At 54.2% G+C, this 22,063-nt stretch overlaps 1 protein-coding gene across 1 annotated transcript in view; it reads left to right on the top strand.

Moving 5' to 3' along the window:
- The window catches only part of MPPED1 (metallophosphoesterase domain containing 1), a 63,856-nt gene extending 48,413 nt beyond the window's left edge, over positions 1-15,443 (top strand). Inside the window, exons 4-6 of the mRNA XM_024737632.1 lie at positions 9,279-9,394; positions 11,939-12,052; positions 15,325-15,443. Coding sequence (XP_024593400.1) covers positions 9,279-9,394; positions 11,939-12,052; positions 15,325-15,443 — 349 coding nt within the window. The remainder of the gene's footprint in view (positions 1-9,278; positions 9,395-11,938; positions 12,053-15,324) is intronic.
- Positions 15,444-22,063: the final 6,620 nt, after the last annotated feature.

The following is a 22,063-nucleotide window of genomic DNA, read 5'->3' as shown; positions in this document are numbered from 1 at the left end:
CTCCTGCAGCCCCTGTTGGGCTGCAGAACCACAAGAGGCTGGCCTTGGGGGCCTAGATCCCTGGCCCCGTGAGTGCTGGTCGGAGCATCACAGAACCTCAGCGGTACTTCCCGCCCTTCCCGTCTAGAGCCCAAATCAAGTTGGGAACAGTCTGTATCTGTTCAAGACAAGCTGGGAAGCCTGCTGACCGCGAGCCCTGCCCGAGCCTCGGTGCCCCCTCGTTTGGTCCTGTGACAGGGACACGACAGGCTTGGGAGGGTCCCCGAGGGACCAAGCAGCGTCCTCCACCAGTGGTCACTTCCCTCTCCTTCCTCCGCCGGATATTATACTCATCAGCCTCAACACACGACTGGCAGTTGACAAATTTTGATGGAGGGAAGAAATCCCTCGTGTCTGGACCCACACTGTGCTACCTCTGCACGAGCGTGAGCACACACGCACATGCAGACGCATGCCATACACACGCGCACACACCCCCCACATGACACACACACACATGAGCACCCATACTCTCACGCACACTTTCTCACCTCTCTCACACTCAGCCTCTCTCACACGCATGGGATTTCTCTTCTGCTCTTTTCCTATCCTTATCTTCCTTGATTTCACATTGTTGTTTTCTTTCTAGAAGGCCCCTCAGCACACATACGTGCACTCTTCTACATGAGATTAATGTTTGAAACGAGTCCTCTGCCTTCTCCCAGCTGCAGAGTCCCAGCGAAACAAAAGATGAATGATTCTGCGCCTCGGAAGGGTGGGGGAAATTCATTAGGAAAGACAAAGGACCCCATTCTTTGGTTCCACTCGTCTTGCTGCTGACTTGCCCTAAGTGTGTGTGGGGCAAGGTGTGTGACTGACAGTCCCGGGGACATGTCGCTGCTCGTCCTGGCCCTTCCCCCTCGCTGGCAGCCACAGCTCCCCTGCTGTGGCAGCGTCTCCCCCAGACTCCCGCTCGGCTCCCGAGCCCGGGAGATGCAGGGAAGAAGTAAGGCAAACCTGCCTCCACCAGAACCGGGACGTCCCCAGGAATGGGGGCCACCTGTGGGCTGAGGAGTCAGCAGGAACTCGCTCGGGGGACCCAGGCGTGTCACCGACGCTGAGCCTTGGTTTCCCTGCTGCAGATGGGAGCACAGCCTCACTGGAGTGCTGGGAGGGTCCCAGGACGCACGTGGGCCAGTGCCACGTGTCATCCTCACCTGAGATGCTCTCAGTGTTGGCTGTCTCTGAGAGAAGGCAGAGGCTGTATTTGGCTCCCTGGAAGTGGCCCCGGAAAGCCTGGCCCTTGGGGGAGGGGGTATTGGGGCAGGAAGAACAAACAGATGAGGGTCAAGATGAGTGTTTGGTCTGCAGCCGGAGAGGGAGTGGACCTGGTCAGGCTTGTCTGAGAGCTCAGGGGCGGGCTGGCTGCTGGTGGGGAGAGGTCCCTGCCCCGCCCACACTGCAGCTTTCACCCCGCAGAAGGAGAGGCGGAAGTGGGAGAGCACCTGGTCGGTGGGGGGATGGGGCGGGCCACTGTGAGAGGCTGTTCCCTGCCACCTGTAGGCAGCCGTCCCTGCCCTCACCTAGGGAGCGGGGCTGCCTGGGGAGGCAGGGAAGGTCCCCCAAGGGCGGTGAGTCGGGATGCAGCCGAGGAGGTGAGCATCACCTCTGAGGCCTCGTGAGTGAAATGGGCACAGGACTCCCCCAGGCAGGTCGTGGCAGGGTGAGGGGGAATGGGAGGCTCACAGATGGCGAGAGTTCTGGTTCTGGTTGTGGACCTGGTGGTGGGTCTCAGGGCTTCACGACAGCCAGGGGCTCTGGGGAGGGCTCCTGGGGAGGGTGTGGGGAGGGGAGGGTTAATACTTAGTTCTTCCCACCTGCCTGCCTGCCAGGTAGAGCACCTGTCAGTTCATTCCATCATTCATTCATTCGTTCACTCATTCAGGCACGCTTTGTGCAAACCCACCCTGAGGTCCACCTGGGCCCAGCCATCAGTTTAGGCAAGATGGATTCAGGGATGATTTGACCCAGGCCTGCCCTGAAGGAGCCTGTATAAGGGCGCTCAGAGCAGGAAGGGTCACTTGTGCTTGGGGATGGAGGTGATCAGGGGAAGCTTCCTGGAAGAGGTGGCCTTTGAGCCAGGCCTTAACAAATAATGGGTCATGGACTCTGAGGAGAGGCTAGGAAGGGCATTTCAGATGGCTGAAACAGTATGAGCAAAAACCCAGAGGTGGGGAAAGGCTGGGCCTTGTTCAGGAAACAGAGGATTGTCGTGACTGGTGGGTGGTGAGCTCACTGGGGAACCTGAGTAGGCTGGTCCGAAAGGTGGAATGGGGCAGAGCCCAAGGCCCCCGCATGCCAGGCCATGAGGCTCAGGCTTGTCCTGGAGGTAATTGGGAGCCATGGAAGGTTTTGGACTAGAAGTCACAGGGTGGATGAGAGGTGGGGCACCAGGAGCCAGAGTGCAGCCAGGCTCAGAGGGACAGGCAGGCAGCTGCCATTGAAGAGGGAGAACCTGGGGCCCAGCCGCCCCAGCGGCATCCGGGCACAGGATGCAGGAGCCAGGAACCCTGGTCCAGGTCCCTCTGGCCTCCCGAGTGTCCTCAGACCCATGACTTCTCTGTGCCATCATTTCCTCATCTCAAAGGTGGGGGCCTCCTGACAGCTTTGTCCTGAGGATTAACTGAGCTGAGGGGTGAAAGTGGCTGGTAAAGTGGGCTTTGCTGGGGAAGGTGGGCAGGATTCCTGGTCCTGTTGCCATCACTCTGGGACTGAAGCAGAGGGCACAGGCTCTGGAGTCTGCTGTCTGGGTTGGAGCCCTGGCTGTGCCACTTGGTTACCGGGCAACCTTGGGCAATTCTCTGTACTTCTGTGCACCTCAGTTTGTGCCTCAGTTTGTGCATCTGTAAGATGAAGCAGTGATGGCTGTTGCCCCTCGGGGCGGGTGTGAGGATTTGGAGGCTCATGGAGAGCCTTTGGAGCTAGGCCTGTGTGGGTGTCCCCTCGGTGACCCCTTGGCAGGTGGCCTCTCAAGGGGGCCCCCCTCCCCTGGCCTCTGCCCTCAGGCGTTGCGCCCTGGCCTGGGTGCACCACTGGGCCCAGCTCTACCCAGGACACCCTGGGCCTCGTCCACCCCCACTCCCTAGCATCCCTGGGAAATGGGGTGGCCATACTCCAGGCTAATTGAATGGCCCCTGGTACATCCCGTTTCCCGGGGCGTGTGCCTTACCTGGGAAGATGGAAAACCCAGAGCAGGGGAGGCTCTGTTTCAGCCGTTTTCTACAGACAGGCATCGCCCCCCTCCCGTCTGCCATTAGGGAACCGGGAATTCACGCTCCAGGGGGAAGCCGTTTAATGATTGGCCACGAGGAGGTCATTTATATTGGCTAAGCGGGCCTAATTAGACTGGATTCGAAGGTTACCATAAGCGCACAAAAAAGCTGTTAAGGGGTTAACCTCTGAGAGATTACATTGTATTCACCGCTCTGTTAAAGTTTGAATTAATTTTTCCCATGGGTTTGTTCACATTCTAATTTTCAACTAAATGAGACATCTGTTTCAGAAAAGGAAAATTTGCTCTGGTTGTCATGGCAACTATCATTCTGTAAGGAAATTATTCCAATGGTTACTTTAGAACAGAAAGACAGAAATTCAGGACATAAAGCCGCCTGCCACGGCTCTGTCGGAATTCTGATCCATCCGACCTCCTCGGGGTCTGTGATGTGTCCCGGACGGCGGGTGGACGTCAGGGCTCCTGGCCCTCAGGGCAGTGAGGCTGCGTCCAGGCGCCAGCTGCGCTGGGGATGGGGACCGTGGCTCTGTCTGCGCCCGCCGTCTCAGTCATTCGTGGGTCTCAGCCCACGGCTGCCCCCAGGGTGGGTGGGGAGCTCGGGGCCGGGCTGGATCCGGGCTGCTTGGATGACACGCCCTGCGAGCCCCCGCCTGCCCTGACCTCTGTCTGGAATCCCGAGCAGCGTCGCACTTCACCTCTGGCCCCAAAGGGCCCTGCTGGGCGAGGAGAGAGGGTCAAGTGACCAAACGCAGGACGCCTGGGACGTTGGGGCCGACTGCGCCCTCGGGAAGGGCTGGTGCCCCCCATCCCTTAGGCTCCCATTCCCATGACACAAACCTGGATGGACGTCACGCAGGAGTGGCCGAAGGCTTTTCCAGACCCTGGGGAGTGAGGTCACCCTGAAGAGTCCATCTCTCCCGCTGCTCTGGCCCTGCTCTTGGCCACCCCGGAGAAAGGCCTCCCCACCTGCGGGCGGCCCTGAGAAATGTTTCCTCTGGACGTTTCCATGCATGACCTGACTTTTCCTCCTCCCCCCAAATTTCAGTAAAGGCCAGAACACCCCCTTTTCCCGGTGACAGAGCTCCTGGGAATTCGGAGGCATTTTTGCGATGATGGTGTAATTTCATTCCCTTACACCTCCTCCCACCCACCTCCTTTCCCTCCCCTCTGTGTCAGGCAATGGGTGGGGTAGAGCATCGGGCAAGAAGCACCCCCCTGCCCTCATGGGGTAAGATCTGGGGCCATAGGCATCCTTATCCCAGTTTACATGGTGAAAGAGTCTGGGTGCGTCCAGCCCAGGGGCAGAGCCAGAGTGTCTGATGCCAACTTCCGTGCCCTTGAGCAACCCCTCCAGGCGTCCCAGGGGGCAGGGTGGATTCCACCTTCCCAGGATTTGAGGTGATGTGTTTCCAAGAACCACGGAGGTATATCTATGGGGAAACGCCACCCCCAGAGGAAGGCTCGTTAGTACTGGAGGAGGACGTAGGCAGGGGCTCATGTGGGTCAGCTCCTGGGGGTCTGTGGGGTCTCTGATATGTTACAGAGTGTCTTTTCCAAAAAGTCACTCCCTGCTGTGGCTCATGGGAGCTCACAGACGCCTTCTCTCCATGCAGATGAGGCCTTGTCCCCTCTTGTAAATATTTGATTAGGTTTTTGAAAAATGGATGCTGTGTTTGGAAGGCAGCAGAAAGGCATTGCTCCTTTTGCTGTAAGCTGACAGGCTGAGGGCTTCTGGGGGGACTAGTGGGCTTGGCGTTATGAGCAGCTTCCAGGCTGCTGCAGCCTTCCCTGCAGGGACCCCGCCCTGGCTTAGCCAAAGTGGGGCTTTGAGTATGCCCAGGGTCTGAAGGCTTCAGAAATTGCAGAGCTGTGAGCTCAGTATGTTAGGGCTGCCAACTGCTTTTGACCAGGAACCGTGGTAGGAAAAGCATTTGTTTTTTTTACATTGTGACTCAGTACACCCTTATGTGGGTGTCTATTTAAATATAAATATATTTAACTAAAGTATCCCTTCCGTGCTATGATGTACTCTGATGTTTTCTATTCTTTATTTCCCCCTTTTCCTTTATTGTTTTAAAATGCTGTTTGACCCTTCAAAATGCAGTTTGAAAAACCCTGCCCTGGGCCAAAGGTTTTTCATCCAGGTTCCGTGAGTGGGTTTCAGGAGGGGTCCATAGTAATGATGGTGATGATGATGGTGATGGTGGTGGTAGTGGTGATGGCGTTGATGACGGTAATGATAATAATGGTTATGATGGTGGTGGTGATGGGGATGGAGACGACGATGGTGATAGTGGTGGTGGTGACAGTGCCGATGATGGTGATGATGATGGTGATGGTGGTGGTAGTGGTGATGGCGTTGATGACGGTAATGATAATAATGGTTATGATGGTGGTGGTGATGGTGATGGAGACGACGATGGTGATAGTGGTGGTGGTGACAGTGTCGATGCTGGGGATGATGGTGTTGGGGATGATGACGGTGATGGAGATGATGGCAGTGGCAAAGCATTGGACCACGCACCGTTTTAAGCACTTTACATGGATTAATTGATTTAATCCTTTCAAAGCCCTGTTGAGGCAAAGGATATTGTTATTATACCCATTATACAGAAGGGGTAATTGAGGCATAGAGAGAAGTTAAGCCACTTGCCCAAGGTCACACAGGTAGTTAGAGGTGGACCCATTCTAACCCAGGTCCGTCTGATCCCAAGATTCCCTCGAAGGTGGATGTAAAATTGTGTGTGTGTGGAGACGTTTTTCTGCAGAGAGAACCCTCAGCTTTCTGCAGAAGTACAAAGGCAGGCCTGAGTCGGGTGTGACTGAGGGAGTAGGCAGCTTCCGAGGGACTTCCCAGTGCCACCCACCCAGCTGCCTTCCCTGGCCCCGGCCACCTGGTCTCGTCACTCGGAGGGCACTTCCTGTGGGTGGGGATCCCTTGGGACAGCCCAAACCTGGGGGTGCAGACAGCTCCTGTGCGCCTGCCCTTCACTGTCTGTTTCTCCTCTCACGGGCCCAGAGGACAGATCCCCAGGCCCCCACCTGTACAGCTGGTCCCCCTGGAAGCCACTCATGGCTGGGTGTGGGTGAACCCCATCCCCCCACAAGAACAAGACAGGAGCCACAAGTCTCCCTCAGGATCAAAACTTAGGCTGGTAGGGGCATGGGGAGATGGTGGCCTGGCATATTCTGCTCATCTTTAGTAAGTTTCCCTGGGTGGTACCTGGGGGCTTTCATTCCAGTGTTGGGGACCATGTTCAGCTTTGAAGTTTTGGCTGCGATTCCAAGGCAACAGGAAGAGTCCTGTTCGACATCCCGTGAACAACTTCATTCATTCATCCAGCTCTCTGTCACTCAACACCTTTTGTTAAACAAACATTTGCTCCTCTCCGGGCAGGTGCCCGTCACTCGGGGTGGGAAGGAAGTTGGAACAGAGAGGGCTTGGAAGGATATACGTGGCGTGGGGTCAGGGGCAGGCAGGAGGAGAGGAGGGACCCAGTGTCCCAGGCGGGGGTCACGCACAAGCAAAGCCTGGCAGCGGACGGGATCCCTCAGGTGTCTGAAGTGGCGAAAGCACCTTTGACCCCAAATGACCAACCAGTATGGCCACTCACCCTCTTCCTTCACAAGCCCACGTTCCAGGATTTGGCGCTGCAGGCTTGACGGCAGCTGGGAGAGAGGGTCAGATCTGGGTTCCAGAATGACTTCTTCACTGACCACCGTGTGACCCTGGGCACCTCCCTTCCTCTCGCTGAACCTCAGTCTTCCTGTCCAGAACCTGCCATGGTGGGACTAAAGTGGGGTTCTCAAATGCTGTTCCATGGAACCCCTAGGGTTCCACAGAGGTGCATTGGGTGGCTGCCAACGCAGTAGAGACGTTGGGTCAACAGCTAGGGGTGTCAGCCTCCCACGGAGGAGCTCCTGGGTCATGAGAGGGATGTTAGTGGCAGCTTTGACACACGAGAGGTTCTGAGTGTGAAAGGCCAGCCCCATTACCAACTCGTGAAGAGTATGTCAGCGAATGGACATGAGGTGCCTGGCCTCACGGTGCCCAGATCCCTGAGCCAGCTCACTTCTCTGAGCCTCTGGGTCCTCATCTGAAAAATGGGAATAATCCCAGCCCTTAATTCACAGGATTCTTTTGACAGTTAGATAAACTTATCCCCATAATGTAATTAGATGGCGCCTGGCAAAAAAAAATAGGTGTGCAGGAAATGCCGGTGACAAGTTTTAGTTTCTACTCCCTGGCCCTCGGTCTCCTCACCCATAAAACAGAAAGAGAGAGACACCTGTCTGCCAACCTTGCTGCAGGTGTGGAGGTCCCTGGGGTGGCAGGTGGGGAGGTGATGGTGGTAATGGTGATTATATTAGTTTCCTAGGGCTGCATAACTAATTATCACAAACCGTGCGGCTTCAAACGACAGGAATTGATTCTGTCACAGTTCTGGAGGCTGGAAGTCTGAAATCAAGGTGTCACCAAGGTTAGTTCTTGCTGCGGGGACTAAGGGAGGATCTGTTCCGTGCCACTCTCCCAGCTTCTGGTGGTTGCTGGCAGCCTGGGGACTCCTTGGCTTGTAGACACATCACTCCAATCTCTGCGGCCATTGTCACATGGCCTTTTCCTCTCTGTGTCTGTGTTTTCACGTGATCCTCTTATAAGGACACAAGTCATGAATTAGAACCCACTCTAATCAGGTATGACCTCATCTTGATTCCATCTGCAAAGACCCTATTTCTAAATAATGTCACGTTCACAGGTACTGGGTTGATATCCAACATATATTTTAGGGGGGACACAATTTGACCCACCACAGTGATGATAGTAAAGTTGGTGGTGTTGGTGGTGATGATGGTGACTTTGTAAATGCTAAAGAGCTGTGTTAATGTGGGGAACTTACAATGACTTAGGCCTAAGGGCTGATTCTTAGTTGGGATACTTTTGTTGTAAATGAAAACCCAACTCAAATGGCTTTCTGTTGGCCCATGTAACTGAGAAGTGCAGAGGTATGGTGGGTGTCAGGTGCGACTTGATCCAGCTGCTCCCCTGGGTCATGTGCACCAGCCGTCTCCCTTTGGGACAGTTTAACAGGTACTGACAGCTCCCAAGGCAAGAAGCTCAGTGGTTTGTATGCGGGGATGACAGTGTTCTTGTCTCTCATCACTGAAAGAAACGTCTGGAATTCCCTCCAACTGGCAGGATCTAGGTCACATGCTCACCGTTGAACCCATCGAGGGGAATGACTTGCACTGATCAGTCTAGGTCTGGGTTGGGCGACAGGTAGGAATTCCGTTAAATGGCCTCGGTCCACCCAGCCCTGACCTTAATGTTGGGGTTGGACTCAGCCCGGTGGAACCCCTGCTGGGAGCTTTGGGTAGAGGCAGGAAGGAGCGTCCTCCACCTGGGACCCACTCTCTCCTGGCTGGGGCTCCACTTGCCCCAAATGCAGGAAGGAGGATGGATGGAGGGGCATTCTCCCACCATGGGGACAGGTGAGAATGTTCTCTGAATTTCCCTAGAAGGGCTTGGAACAAGAGAGCCCTTTGGTAGAAGTTGATTTTCTTTTTCACTTTCATTTTCAAAAATTACATAGATAGGGCTCCCCTGGTGGCGCAGTGGTCGAGAGTCCCCCTGCCGATGCAGGGGACACGGGTTCGTGCCCCGGTCCGGGAAGATCCCACATGCCGCGGAGCGGCTGGGCCCGTGAGCCATGGCCGCTGAGCCTGCGCGTCCGGAGCCTGTGCTCCGCAACGGGAGAGGCCACAACGGGAGAGGCCCGCGTACCACAAAAAAAAAAAAAAAAGAAAACTACATAGATAATACTTGTTCATCATAGAAAAAGGAAAAAGGCAGGTCAAGTCCAGGTGAATCCACACCTTTCCCTGGACGGGAGGTTCTGGGCATCCGGCCGGCCCTGATGGCCGTTTGGCACTATGGCCTGCTTCTCCTGCTATGTCACTGCCCCCACTCTCGGTGGCCCTCTCTGACCCACGTGCTCTCCTCCCACAGGCAGCCCTGGTTTTACGGCTGGGGTTTTAACCTCCCGCGAGGCCAAGCGCTGCTCGAGAAGTGGAACCTCATTCCCGAAGGCGTAGACGTCCTGGTAACCCACGGACCGCCGCTGGGTAAGACTCAGCCAGCCCCGCGCACACCTGCTCCTGCTGGGGGAGGACGCAGGGGGTGTGGGTGCTGGCAGTCTGGGTGTAGCTGGGCCTGTGGAGGGGAGCTGCGGACGGGCTCTGTTCTGAGTCCAGCTTGCTGGGGCACCAGGGACAGGTCACCCCGTCGTGGCTCTTATCTCCTGAGCACCGACTGTGTGCCGGGGGCTCGATGGGTCACTCACAGCCGCGTGGTGAGGTCAGATCAGCTGCCCCTTTTATACACGTGATACCTTGGAGCTCGGGGAGGTCAAAAGGCAGGCTGGGCCCTTGACGCTCCACACCTGAGTCCTGGGGGCTGAATACCACCAAGGTCACTCTCACCGGGCCCCATCCCGTGCACCCCCCAACCCCATCAGACCACCCATCCCACAGTCCCCAGGGCCTGTGGTTCCACCGCCAGCAGCTTTCCTCCCCGGCCCCTCGGCCCCACTCTGGCCAAGCTGATGTCACTGCTCGCCTGGTCTCGGCGTTAGCCTGCCGTCTGCCACCCAGGCCCCTTTCTCAGTCCCCCCCTCCCCCTTTCCTCACACCCTGCTTCCTGTCCCTCAGCTTGTCCCTTTGATTCTACCCCCAAACTGCATTCCAGCTCCTTTCTCTCCTCTCCACCACTGCTGTCCCCACCTCGTCCATGCCAGTGTCTTGTGTCTCTTTGGTGACCAACGTGGTCTCCTCACTGGTCCCCCAGCTCTGAGTCTTGCCCCACCCAGTCCACTCTCTTCACGTCACTAGGAGGGAATTCTCTGAATGGTCCGTTATGCCATGCCATCCCTTTATAACCCTCTGTGGCTCCCTCAGTCCTTAGAATGAAGTCCAAACTCCCAGCAGTCCTGCCCAGACCGGCCTCTTCCCCCCCACCAGTGCCTCCACCAAACCTGTCATCACTCCCTTGGTGTTTGGGGCTGGGCTGGGCCGGGCCATGCGGGACCAGGAGCTAACCCGATGCAGTGCTTGCCTTGAAGGCTCCAAGATGCCAGGCAGAGGGACACCGAACGGCCAAGCCCAGCGGGACATGGTCAAGGATGAGGGAAGCCTGCGACAGAGATCGTCAGAGGGGGCCTGCAGAGGCTGACAGAAAGGGTGGTCTCAGCATCGGGTCTGGGAGAGGCAGGGAGGGAGGTGGGTGCGGGCAGGGCATCCCAGGTGGGAAGGGCTGTCAGGTGAGGCCCAGTGTAGCTCCAGAGTCATTCGCTCAGATACCTGTTCAGGGAGAAGCTGCCCTGAGCACCTACTGTGTGCCAGACGCCCAACCAGAGCCCTTGGCACCTCCCTCCACCCTCACAAAGTGCTGAAATGAAGGCTTTCTTACCCCCATTTCCAAACGGAGGGAGCCCGAGGCCCAGGGCCGTGACGTGGTTTAGGCGTGACACGTGGCTTCTAGTGAGGCTCAGAGGCAGGTTTTTTTGCTTCCTTCCTCCCTCCCTCCCTCTCTCCCTCTCCTCCTTCCCCCCTTTCTACCCCTCCATCCACTCCTCCAACAGCATCTTCTGGGTTCCTGTTCTCTGGATGCCTCACCATGCCTGCTTCACACACAACACACAGCTCCTGTTTTGGGGGCGCCTGTGTGCTCAGCCCAGCCCGTTGTTGGATGAATTGTTGAATATGGCACAGAGAGGTTAAGTGACTTGTCCAAGGTCACACAGCCAGTAGGTAGCAGAGCCTGGGACTTAAGCCCAAGTGTCTGCTCCAAGCCTGTCCCCTGCCTACTCCCCGCCTCTCCCCTCTTCTTCCTCCTCTTCCTTCTTGTTTCTCTCTCTCTCTCCCTCCTCTCTCTGTCTCAGCTCTAAGTCAGGTCCATTGCAGCCTGTCAGATTCTTTGAGTGGCAGGATTCCTCTTCCCTTTCCCAGCGGTTGTAGCAACCTGTTTCTCCCGCCTGAGCAGAGAGGGGCTGAGATGAACCCTAGTTGTCTGCCTGGAGTAACCATTCATTCCCCTATGGTTTGTGTAGCCATGTGAGGATAACAAGCCGCCATATGGGATGGCTCCGGGAAGCTGGCGGTGTGAGCAGACCCAGACATGGCCCACGTGCTCGAGGCTACAGTGGATGAAGAAGTTCATTTTCATGATTTTGCGATGTGTGTTTAGAAAGTTTCCAACATGGAAATCCTGCTCCCATGGTCCGCTCTGCTGCCACCTGCTGGGGTGGCCTTGGGCCTCCGCTGTCCCTCTCTGGCCTCAGTTTGCTTCTCTCTGCAATGGGTGGATGCCAGTCTTGAGACCACTTTGAGCATGAATGGTCTGGGGGGCTCACAGCTGTCGAGACTGCTCCCTCCCCATCATGCCTGGCCTACTCGGGCTTTTATAAGTGGGCTCTCCGTGCCGCCCTGCAGGGGAGGAGAAGGGGAAGCAGGGGAGGATGAGGCCGCAAGGCCCCAGGCAGTGCGAGCTGGAGCCAGGCTTCCCTCCTGGAGGCTGAGGCAGGGCAGGGTGGGGAGAGCAGGGCAGGGTGGGTCCAGGGCCACGCTGCGGCCTGGGCCCCGTCATTGCCCTCCTGCCGTCTCCCCTGCCAGGCTTCCTGGACTGGGTCCCCAAGAAGATGCAGCGGGTGGGCTGCGTGGAGCTACTCAACACGGTGCAAAGGCGCGTCCAGCCGCGGCTGCATGTCTTCGGCCACATCCATGAAGGTCAGCGGGGGTGGGGGCCTTACCTGCAGGGGGGCTGGGCGCCTCATGGGCCCTTCCGGGGGGCTGTCTCATCTCCCTTGAACCCAGTCACCTCCTCCCTGACCAGAGGGAAATAACCCTTTCCTACATGCACTTCGTAAATGCCTATCCACGTGTCGGCTATCAGTTAGCTATTGCCGAAACGTTTTATCATAGGAAGATGGAAGAAAAGTCTAGCAAGACTTAGAAATAAGTTCTACTTCCTTGGAGCCCTGCAGCTCTGCTGTGCCTCCTCCGCCCTGGGAAGTCTTCGGAGATGGCTGGGGCCTTTTTGGAGGAGGGGACATTTGGATGTGACACGGAGGAGGTGTTCGAGTTGGGGGCGCACTGTGAGCTCCTTACAGGGCAGGTGGCCCGTCTTGTTGCTCACATCCCTACGGCCTGGCATGCAGTAGGTGTTTAATGGATGGGGAGGGCTGCCTGCCTCCCCAAGGGACTTTATTGGCATCTCCCCCCCGCCACCGCCCCCCACACACAGACAGCCGTGAGGTTCTGCCTTCTGTCCTGGGGGCAGGACCCCTTGCTATGTCCACGTCACCTGGGGAGAGTGGGCAGGGTGGCCGTGAAGGTGACTGGTGATGTCGGCTCCAGCCGTGACTGCCCCAGCCTGTCACTGCATGGGGCTCACCTCATGAGACCTCAGGCTTCCTCACTGGAGTCTGATTTCACCAGTTTGCTCCTTTTGAACCGTTATCCCACCTGTCCAAGGCTTCCTGGTCCCATTGTCCCCTGCCAGGAAGCGCATGGTTTTCCCCCAAGCTGTCTCCTGGCCTCCTGAGCCTCTGTCTGCTTTGGGCCAGGGCCCCTGGGACTCACATGGCTTGGCCCACATCCGACCACTTTCCTCTGCATCGTGCTGTCAGGGGCAGAGGCGTGATCGGACCTCTCCAGCCCCAGGGAGCTCACAGACTCCTGGGCAACAGATGAGCCATCAAAGGCAGGATCTGAAAGGTCATGGGAGAGATGGACAGCTCTTGTGCTGTGGGATAATAGTAACGGCTGTCATTTTCTGTAGACCTACTGTGAGCGTGTAGTGCCCTCAGATGCAAGGTTGTGTGTGATCCAAACCGCACCCCTGCATGATTGTACAAGAGAAATGCAGGCTCCAAAGGGTGGGTAGCCTGCGCAGAGGAGGGGAAGTGTCCCTTTTGGTTTGGAGGTGAGCTGAGCTCAAGGTTGAGGAGGATTCTGACCAGTAGATGTGGTGGGAAGAGGGTATGTTTGGGGACAGAGGTGAGGAGAAGAAAGTACATGACAGCGATGGTGGTGATGATAATGATGGTTACGATGATGGTAGTGATGATGGTGGTGGTGATGATGGTGGTGATAATGACAATGATGGTGGTGATGGTGATGATGGTGATGGTGATGATGATGGGGGTGATAATGACGATGGTGATGATGATGGGGGTGATAATGACGATGGTGATGATGATGGGGGTGATAATGACGATGGTGATGATGATGGGGGTGATAATGACGATGGTGATGATGATGGGGGTGATAATGACGATGGTGATGATGATGGGGGTGATAATGACGATGGTGATGATGATGGGGGTGATAATGACGATGGTGATGATGATGGGGGTGATAATGACGATGGTGATGATGATGGGGGTGATAATGACGATGGTGATGATGATGGGGGTGATAATGACGATGGTGATGATGATGGGGGTGATAATGACGATGGTGATGATGATGGGGGTGATAATGACGATGGTGATGATGATGGGGGTGATAATGACGATGGTGATGATGATGGGGGTGATAATGACGATGGTGATGATGATGGGGGTGATAATGACGATGGTGATGATGATGGGGGTGATAATGACGATGGTGATGATGATGGGGGTGATAATGACGATGGTGATGATGATGGGGGTGATAATGACGATGGTGATGATGATGGGGGTGATAATGACGATGGTGATGATGATGGGGGTGATAATGACGATGGTGATGATGATGGGGGTGATAATGACGATGGTGATGATGATGGGGGTGATAATGACGATGGTGATGATGATGGGGGTGATAATGACGATGGTGATGATGATGGGGGTGATAATGACGATGGTGATGATGATGGGGGTGATAATGACGATGGTGATGATGATGGGGGTGATAATGACGATGGTGATGATGATGGGGGTGATAATGACGATGGTGATGATGATGGGGGTGATAATGACGATGGTGATGATGATGGGGGTGATAATGACGATGGTGATGATGATGGGGGTGATAATGACGATGGTGATGATGATGGGGGTGATAATGACGATGGTGATGATGATGGGGGTGATAATGACGATGGTGATGATGATGGGGGTGATAATGACGATGGTGATGATGATGGGGGTGATAATGACGATGGTGATGATGATGGGGGTGATAATGACGATGGTGATGATGATGGGGGTGATAATGACGATGGTGATGATGATGGGGGTGATAATGACGATGGTGATGATGATGGGGGTGATAATGACGATGGTGATGATGATGGGGGTGATAATGACGATGGTGATGATGATGGGGGTGATAATGACGATGGTGATGATGATGGGGGTGATAATGACGATGGTGATGATGATGGGGGTGATAATGACGATGGTGATGATGATGGGGGTGATAATGACGATGGTGATGATGATGGGGGTGATAATGACGATGGTGATGATGATGGGGGTGATAATGACGATGGTGATGATGATGGGGGTGATAATGACGATGGTGATGATGATGGGGGTGATAATGACGATGGTGATGATGATGGGGGTGATAATGACGATGGTGATGATGATGGGGATGATGGTGATGGTGAGGTTGGAGGTGGTGATGATAATGGTGGTGATGATGAGATGGTGATAGTGACGATGATAGTAATGATCATGGTGATGGTGATGATGGTGTACGGTGGTGATGATGGTGATGGTGATGATGTCAATGATGATGTCTCACCATGTGCTTTCCAGGCACTGGGCCGAGCATGTGAATTATTATCTCATTTGCTGCTCACAGCAGGCTTGGGAGGAGCATCTGTCATCGTCACCATTTATAGATGAAGAGCCTGTACTTGATGGTTTCAGTAGCTCGCCCCAGACATCTTCAGCCCCTTGTGGCTGAGTTCCCTGTGACTACCACACTCAACCAGACCACCCTCACTGCCCTGGGTCCTGGTGTCACCTCTCAGCCCTGACAGCCGTGTGCTTACTTTCTAGGGTATGGAGTCATGGCGGATGGGACAACCACCTATGTGAACGCATCTGTGTGCACCGTGAACTACCAGCCCGTGAACCCACCCATAGTCATCGACCTCCCCACACCCCGGAACTCCTGACTGCCCCCACGGCCCCAGCGCTTCCCACCCGCATCAGCTACGTACACCTAGCTGAGAGCACAGACCTCCAACCCCCCTTCCTTTCATGCAGACAGCCCGTCCGGCTGTGGGGACCAGCCCAGCAGGCGGGCTGAGGCCTTGGAATGAAGAAAATCACCCCTGACTCTTCAGCCTTCTGTCACTTGGAGTCAGGACCCTGCAGGTCCGTCAGGGGTTCTGTGCTCATCACTGATTTCTGCGTGTCCCTTCCGTGTGTTCCTTGTTAAAGGACCTCCTACGCTCGTGGCCCTGTCCTGCTTGGGAAGTGACTGAATCTTTATCCTTCTCTGTTGGACACCCTCGTGGGTTTGGGAAGCCGCTGCTCTTGGACAGATCCTGGGAGTTCTGGCACAAAATCTCCTTCTCACCGAGGGTCTGTGTGGCTGCAAGCCTCAGGGTTGGGGGGTGGGAGGGTGTGTCGTAGCCTGAGTGCAGGCAGCCCTTCCGCTCCTTCCAGGCATCCGAGGGAACGATCAGGGACGTCTCAGGAATCGGGCCGCACCTGGCCAGGCCGACTAGCCCTTTGCTTCACTGATCCCCCGTTTTCTTCCTGTGGGCATTTTTGCTGATGTAAACTGTGGCCTGAGCATCCCAGGCACCCGCTCGGAGCCTGGACTTGGGGGGTTGTTTCTACGGAACGAGGCTGATGAGGGCCCAGCACCAGCTGGAGGGTTCCCAAGTCCTGGATGCCCCTGGTGCCCTGGGGGCTGTGCGGCTCTGCAGAACTCAGAAGGCTGAGGGCTCTGCGGGCCGAGGCTGCCCTGCCCCCTGTACACGCCCATATGGGTGTGGACACACACACACACACGTGTGCTCACACCCCCCTCTTAATTTAATAAAGTGGACCCCGTGGTTCTCATCGCCCTTGACTGCGTCCTGTACCCCGGTGGGATATCCCTTGCCCCTCGGATTTTGGCTGCCGTGCCCACAGCCGAGGGAGGCTGAATGGTTCACAGTCGTGCTGCCATGTCCCTGGGTACCAGCCGGCGGCCCCCATGGGAAGATGGCACAGAGACAGAGATGGGCTTCGGTTCTGGCAGCTCCACCCAGGGCGGGCTTCTTTTTCTTCTTTAAATTAGGACTGGGGGGTTGGGCTGAGTCTCTGACGGACAGAGAACCAGCAGGGCCTCGTTGGGGTGAGGCCAGTGAGGCAGGATTAGCACGTGCAGGGTCAGATTCTGCCTTTATTTAAAATTTGGATATTTTGTTCATCATAGATTTTTTTTCCTGCATTAATTTTGATTTTTAAAAACATTGCATTAAAATAGTATCATTTATCTCGATCTATGAGTTTTTTGGCGCCCCTTAAGTTGTACACCTGAGAGGAGGGCCCTGCTCACCCCCCTTAATCCCAGGCCTGGGACCAGCATTTAATGAGCCCTTTGCAGATATGATCTCATTTCCAGCAGTCTTGCAAGGTGGGTACGGCTGTCCCCCTTTTGGAGACGAGGAGATTGAGATCAGAGAGGTGAGGTAACCTGCCTGAGGGTGCACAGCTCAAAAGAGGCAGAGGCAGGATTTGAACCTTGGTCTCTGGCTTCACAGCCCCTGCTCTCCCACCACTCAAAGCTCCTGCCCTACAAGGCAATGCACGGTCCAAGGCTCTTTTTTTATTAAGGGTCCTATTCAGCACCTGTCTGGTTCATTTCTCATGGAGAGCCCCTGGAGTCTTGGAGGACCCTGTTCTCTGTGCCCAGGATCCCAGGAGACCATGATTCCTTCCCTACTCAATTGGGGCTCCCCATGGGGCGAGGGGCACCATCCGGGGAGCCCAGTAGCAGCACCACGTTGGCCGAGGCCAGCTTTGCTCCGCAGGGTTTCAGGAATCCTTTTTGGCCCAAGTGGTTCCTGGTAGCCGGGGATGTTTACAGGGTCTCTGGGGACACCTCTGACGCACGGCATGTGTGTGAATGCGTGGGGTGGAGAGGACTCCAGGCCCTTTCAGTAACCTCTACTGAATTTCTATGCGGACCAAGAACTATAAACTTAAAAAAAAAATGTTTTTTTTCCTAAGGTACCTTCAGAATATGGTGTATTTTTATGTGGAAAATAAAAGTTATGAAGGCAGCTGTTACTTTAAAAGAAAATTCATTAAAAGTCCTTGCGGTATGAAGATGACGGCATGCTCCTCAATCATTTCGGCATAACTTGATTGTGGCTGTAATTTTTTTGTCAAGCATGTCAGACAATAAAGTCTTTGTAAAAAGAAAGAGAAGTCCTCCGGGTGCCTCTTCCTCTGTGTCTCCGGGTGTCGTGTGGGGCATGTAGGGGAGGAGTGACGTCCTCCCGGCCAAGTCCTGAGTCCCGGACTGAGTTCAGAGGCCAAAGACCTTCCGTGTGCCAATAACTGGCATCCTTCTGCTTGCTCCAGCTTCCCTCAGGGGTGGTTGGCACGTGCAGTTCTGTGCCTTGTGTTCAAATTGCCGGAGCATCTCGTCCCCCCCAAACAGAATATCTCAAAATGGCCTTAGCTCTGGCCTCTTCTCAAAGCAGCAAGTTCTAATCCAGCCCTTGTCAAACCATGGGTCCTGGTGTTGCCCAAGAAAAATACTGGCAGGTGTAACAACTCCAGTTCCAAAGCTCCCTGTGCTGTAGAAGTTCTACCATTTTCATCCATCCATCAACCCATCGATCTATCCACTCATCCATCTACCCAACTGTTCACTTACCCACTGATGGATCCGTTCATCCATCCATCCATCCACTCACCCACCCATCCAGCCAGCCAGCCCACAAACATTCACTGAGCACCTCTCTTGGACCTGGCTTGGAACAGGGATGTGGCAGTGGTGGTAGTGATAGATTTAGGAGGTAGGGGCGTGGGGAGACAAGGATGGTAATGGGTGTTGGCTGCCCGTCATGGAGGAGGCACATGGGGCAGGAAGAACAGGTTGGAGGAAGGGTGTTGAATTCTGTTTGGGATTCATGAGCTGGAGGTGCCCTTGGGATATGCAGGGGGAGGTGTCCAGTGGCCGGGGACGGGGGCGGGGGGTGATAAATGGGCCTGCAGGGGAGGAGCCTCTCTGGAGACCTATGTTTGTGGGTCATAACCAGAGCCATGGGGCTGGGGGAGCAGGCTGAGGGAGCCTGTGATGGCGTCAGCCCTCAATGACCCTCTCCTGTCCTCAGACTGGCCCGCCTGTAATATGCCCTTCCAAAGAGTTCCCCTCCACCAGAGCCTCACAGGTGCCTACAACGACCGGTCCTGGGCCTTGGGTCCCCGTGCATAGCCGGTGGAGAGGAGCTGCTCTCTTTGAGGCACACTTCTGCTACTCTAGGCCATTGTGTACCTGAGCAGGGGTCCCGGGCAGGGGCAGGGGCGCACCGTGGCTGCTGCCGCCTCTGGTAGTGCTGTCACATTGCAAGCGCCGCTTAAGCGCCTGGTACCCGCTCTGCTGACAGGCGGCAGCTGCTAAGCTCTGAGCCGTGTGCTCCTGCTGCCTTCCGTGTAGACGGGCTCTGATGTGTCCGGGGTTTACACAGTGGTGCAGGTGGTTCAGCACTCTGGGCTCACTCATGCTTTACAGCCATCTTTCCCCAGGTGCCCCCGTGGCCCGATGGGACGATACAGGATGGGTCCCTGGTGACACTCCTTTTGTCCCTGGGAGCCCGGTGGGCAAATCCAGCGAGCTGCCTCTGCTCCCTCTGCCTCCACCCTTATGAGGAGCTCGTTCTCAGGGAGCCCAGCCCCCAGCTGCTTTTTCCTGCAATTCAGCTTCCATGAAGCTGGGCCTTGAACCTCCACCGGGACCAAGTTGCCAGGCCTTTTTCTTCCAGGAGACCCCTGCTCCACCCTCCTGAATAAGCTAGGAGAGGTGACAAGCTCTGTGGACCCAGGCTTCATCCAGTGCTCTCCCCTAACACCACCCACAGCTCCTAGCTGCCCAAACCTGCCTGGCCAGCTGGGGGTCTCGTCACGGAAGATCTTAGACACTCCAGGGGGCCCTCAGCCCCACCCTCTCCTTGAAGGCATGGACTGCGAAGGCTTCCAAGATGTGAGAATTAGGCCCTGCTGTCTGGAAGCTCGACGAGTACTTTGGAAGGCTCATCTGATCCCAGGAAAGAAGCTGAACGCTTCAGCCGTTACATGCTTGGGGTCCAGTGAATGGCAGACACAGTCAGGCTTGAGGACCCCAAGGAAGATCAAATCCAGTGTGCAGGGGAGATCAGGGAAAACCTCCTGAGAGGGAGCCTGGCTGGGCCCTGAACAACAGGAAATGATTTCCCTCTTTAAAAAAAAACTTTTTATTTTGAAGTAATTTTAGATTTACAAAGAGTTGTAAAGATGGTACAGAGAGTGCCCACATACCCCTCACTCAGTTTCCCCTAATGTTAACATCTTATATTCCTATGTTACATTTATCAAAACTAAGAGATTAGCAGTGATATAAGACTATTAGATCTTCATTTGGATTCTTTTTAAAATATATTTATTTATTTATTTGGTTGTGTTGGGTCTTCGTTGCTGTGCGCGGGCTTTCTCTAGCTCCGGCGAGCGGGGGCTACTCTTCATTGCGGTGCGCGGGTTTCTCATTGCGGTGGCTTCTCTTGTTGCAGAGCACGGGCTGTAGGCACATGGGCTTCAGTAGTTGTGACACGTGGGCTCAGGAGTTGTGGCTCACGGGCTTAGTTGCTCCGCGGCATGTGGGATCTTCCCGGCCCAGGGCTCGAACCCGTGTCCCCTGCATTGGCAGGCGGATTCTTAACCACTGCACCACCAGGGAAGCCCCTGGATCTTTTTCATTAACGTCCCGTCCACGAGACCATGTTGCGTTTAGTCATCGTGCTTGCTTAGCCCCCTGTGGTCGGCGATATTTTCCCCGCCTTTCCTCAATTTTCATGACCTGAAAGTTTTGAAGAATACTATTTTGTAGACTGTCCCTCAAGTTGGGTTTATCTGATGATTTCTCATGATTTGTCTGGGGTTATGTGCGGAGGTGACGTGTCCTTCTCAAGGCATCATATCTGGGGTAACATGAGACCACCGTGACTTATCACTGTGGTGGTTAATCTTGATCGCACGGTTACGGGATGTCTGCGAGGTCTCTCCACTATAAAGATACCAGTTTTCCTTTTCCATACCCAGTTTGTTAGAAATGAGTCACTAGTCCAGCTCACACTCAGGAGAGGGGAATGAAGCATCAAAGAATGTGGACGTATGATAAGATCACCACATTAATTAATACCTATTTGGAGGAGACACTTCAAGGCTATGCAAGCCTCCTAAAGTTTTGCCCACTAATTTTAGCATCCATCCGTGGATCTTGCCTGGATCAATGGTTACTGTGGTGTTCTCATGATGATTTTCTATTTCTTTTTCCCTTCTACATTTATTATTTGGAATTGTTCTGTAAGGGAGATTTGTCCCTTCTCTGTCATTTATTTATTTACAGCAGCATGGGTATTCTTTAGGTTAGAATCTCATGCTATCATTTATTTCATCGGTCAAATTGTTCTAACTTTGTCCATTTGGGAGCCCTTTCGAATTGGCTCCTGTGTTCTTTGGACATATTCCTATTTTTTTGTTTGTTCGTTTCACTTTCTTGCTTTCTGCTCCAGGCTCACCTTGTGTTTCTCTCGCCCCATTGCTAGCATCAGCCATTTCTCCAGAGTTCTGGCTCCTTTTATTTAGAAACTAAGATCTGGATTGTAGATGGACTGGTTGCTACTCTCACTATTTCTAGACCCTCTTAGTGGCCAGAGCTAGGAAATATTTGTAGTATACTAATCCATGTATACATACACTTATCTATCCCTGCCTCTGTATCCTTCCGTCCATCCATCCACCTATCATCTATTTATCTTAAAATAAGCATTAGTTCATACTGACAGCCTCCCCTCTGACGCTAAACCAACAATGCAGAGTTTACTCCTGCCTTGCTGCCTTGCCCATTTGTAACTTTTTTCTTTGACAATCAGAAGCCTGGCTCCCATATCTACAATCAGTTTAGGTATTTGTTTGACCCTAGGATACCTACAAAGCACATAGTCTCAGAACTGCAGATCTGTACCCCTGTAAGAAACATCGTTACCAACCAGAGAACAGGGTTCATGTGCAGTCTTTTTGTCTTTAGCTTTACGGTCTAAACTCTGTTTTCCAAGGTTAAATTGGTCAGCTCCTTTCCCCCCACCTAATCAGTGAGGTTTTGTCATATATTTGCGATACAATTAGATCCTTCAATCACAGTCTGCATTCCATCCTGAGACTCCCTGACACACTGATTGGCTGTTTCAAGTTTGCATACAATAGAGTTCACTCTTTGTAATGTACAGTTCTATGGGTTTTGACAAATACTTAGAGTTATGTATCCACCACACCAGTACTATAGGGAATAGTTCCATTACCTGAAAAATTCCTTTATTGGCCCCCCCTTTTTTTTCCCCTCTATAGAGCTGCAATGAACATTTTGGTACATGACTCTTTTTGAATTTTGGTTTTCTCAGGGTATATGCCCAGTAGTGGGATTGCTGGGTCATATGGTTGGCCCCTTTTTAATCACACCGGTTTCCAAAATAGCTGTATGCTTTTGTAATCCTGCGGGCAATAAATGAGTATTCCTGTTGGTCCCCATCCTCACTGG

Source organism: Neophocaena asiaeorientalis, unplaced genomic scaffold, assembly GCF_003031525.2.
Source record: "Neophocaena asiaeorientalis asiaeorientalis breed wild unplaced genomic scaffold, Neophocaena_asiaeorientalis_V1.1 scaffold242, whole genome shotgun sequence".
NCBI lineage: Eukaryota > Metazoa > Chordata > Mammalia > Artiodactyla > Phocoenidae > Neophocaena > Neophocaena asiaeorientalis.
Note: the sequence above shows the minus strand (reverse complement) of the source record. Positions and strands in the feature narration are given on the sequence as shown.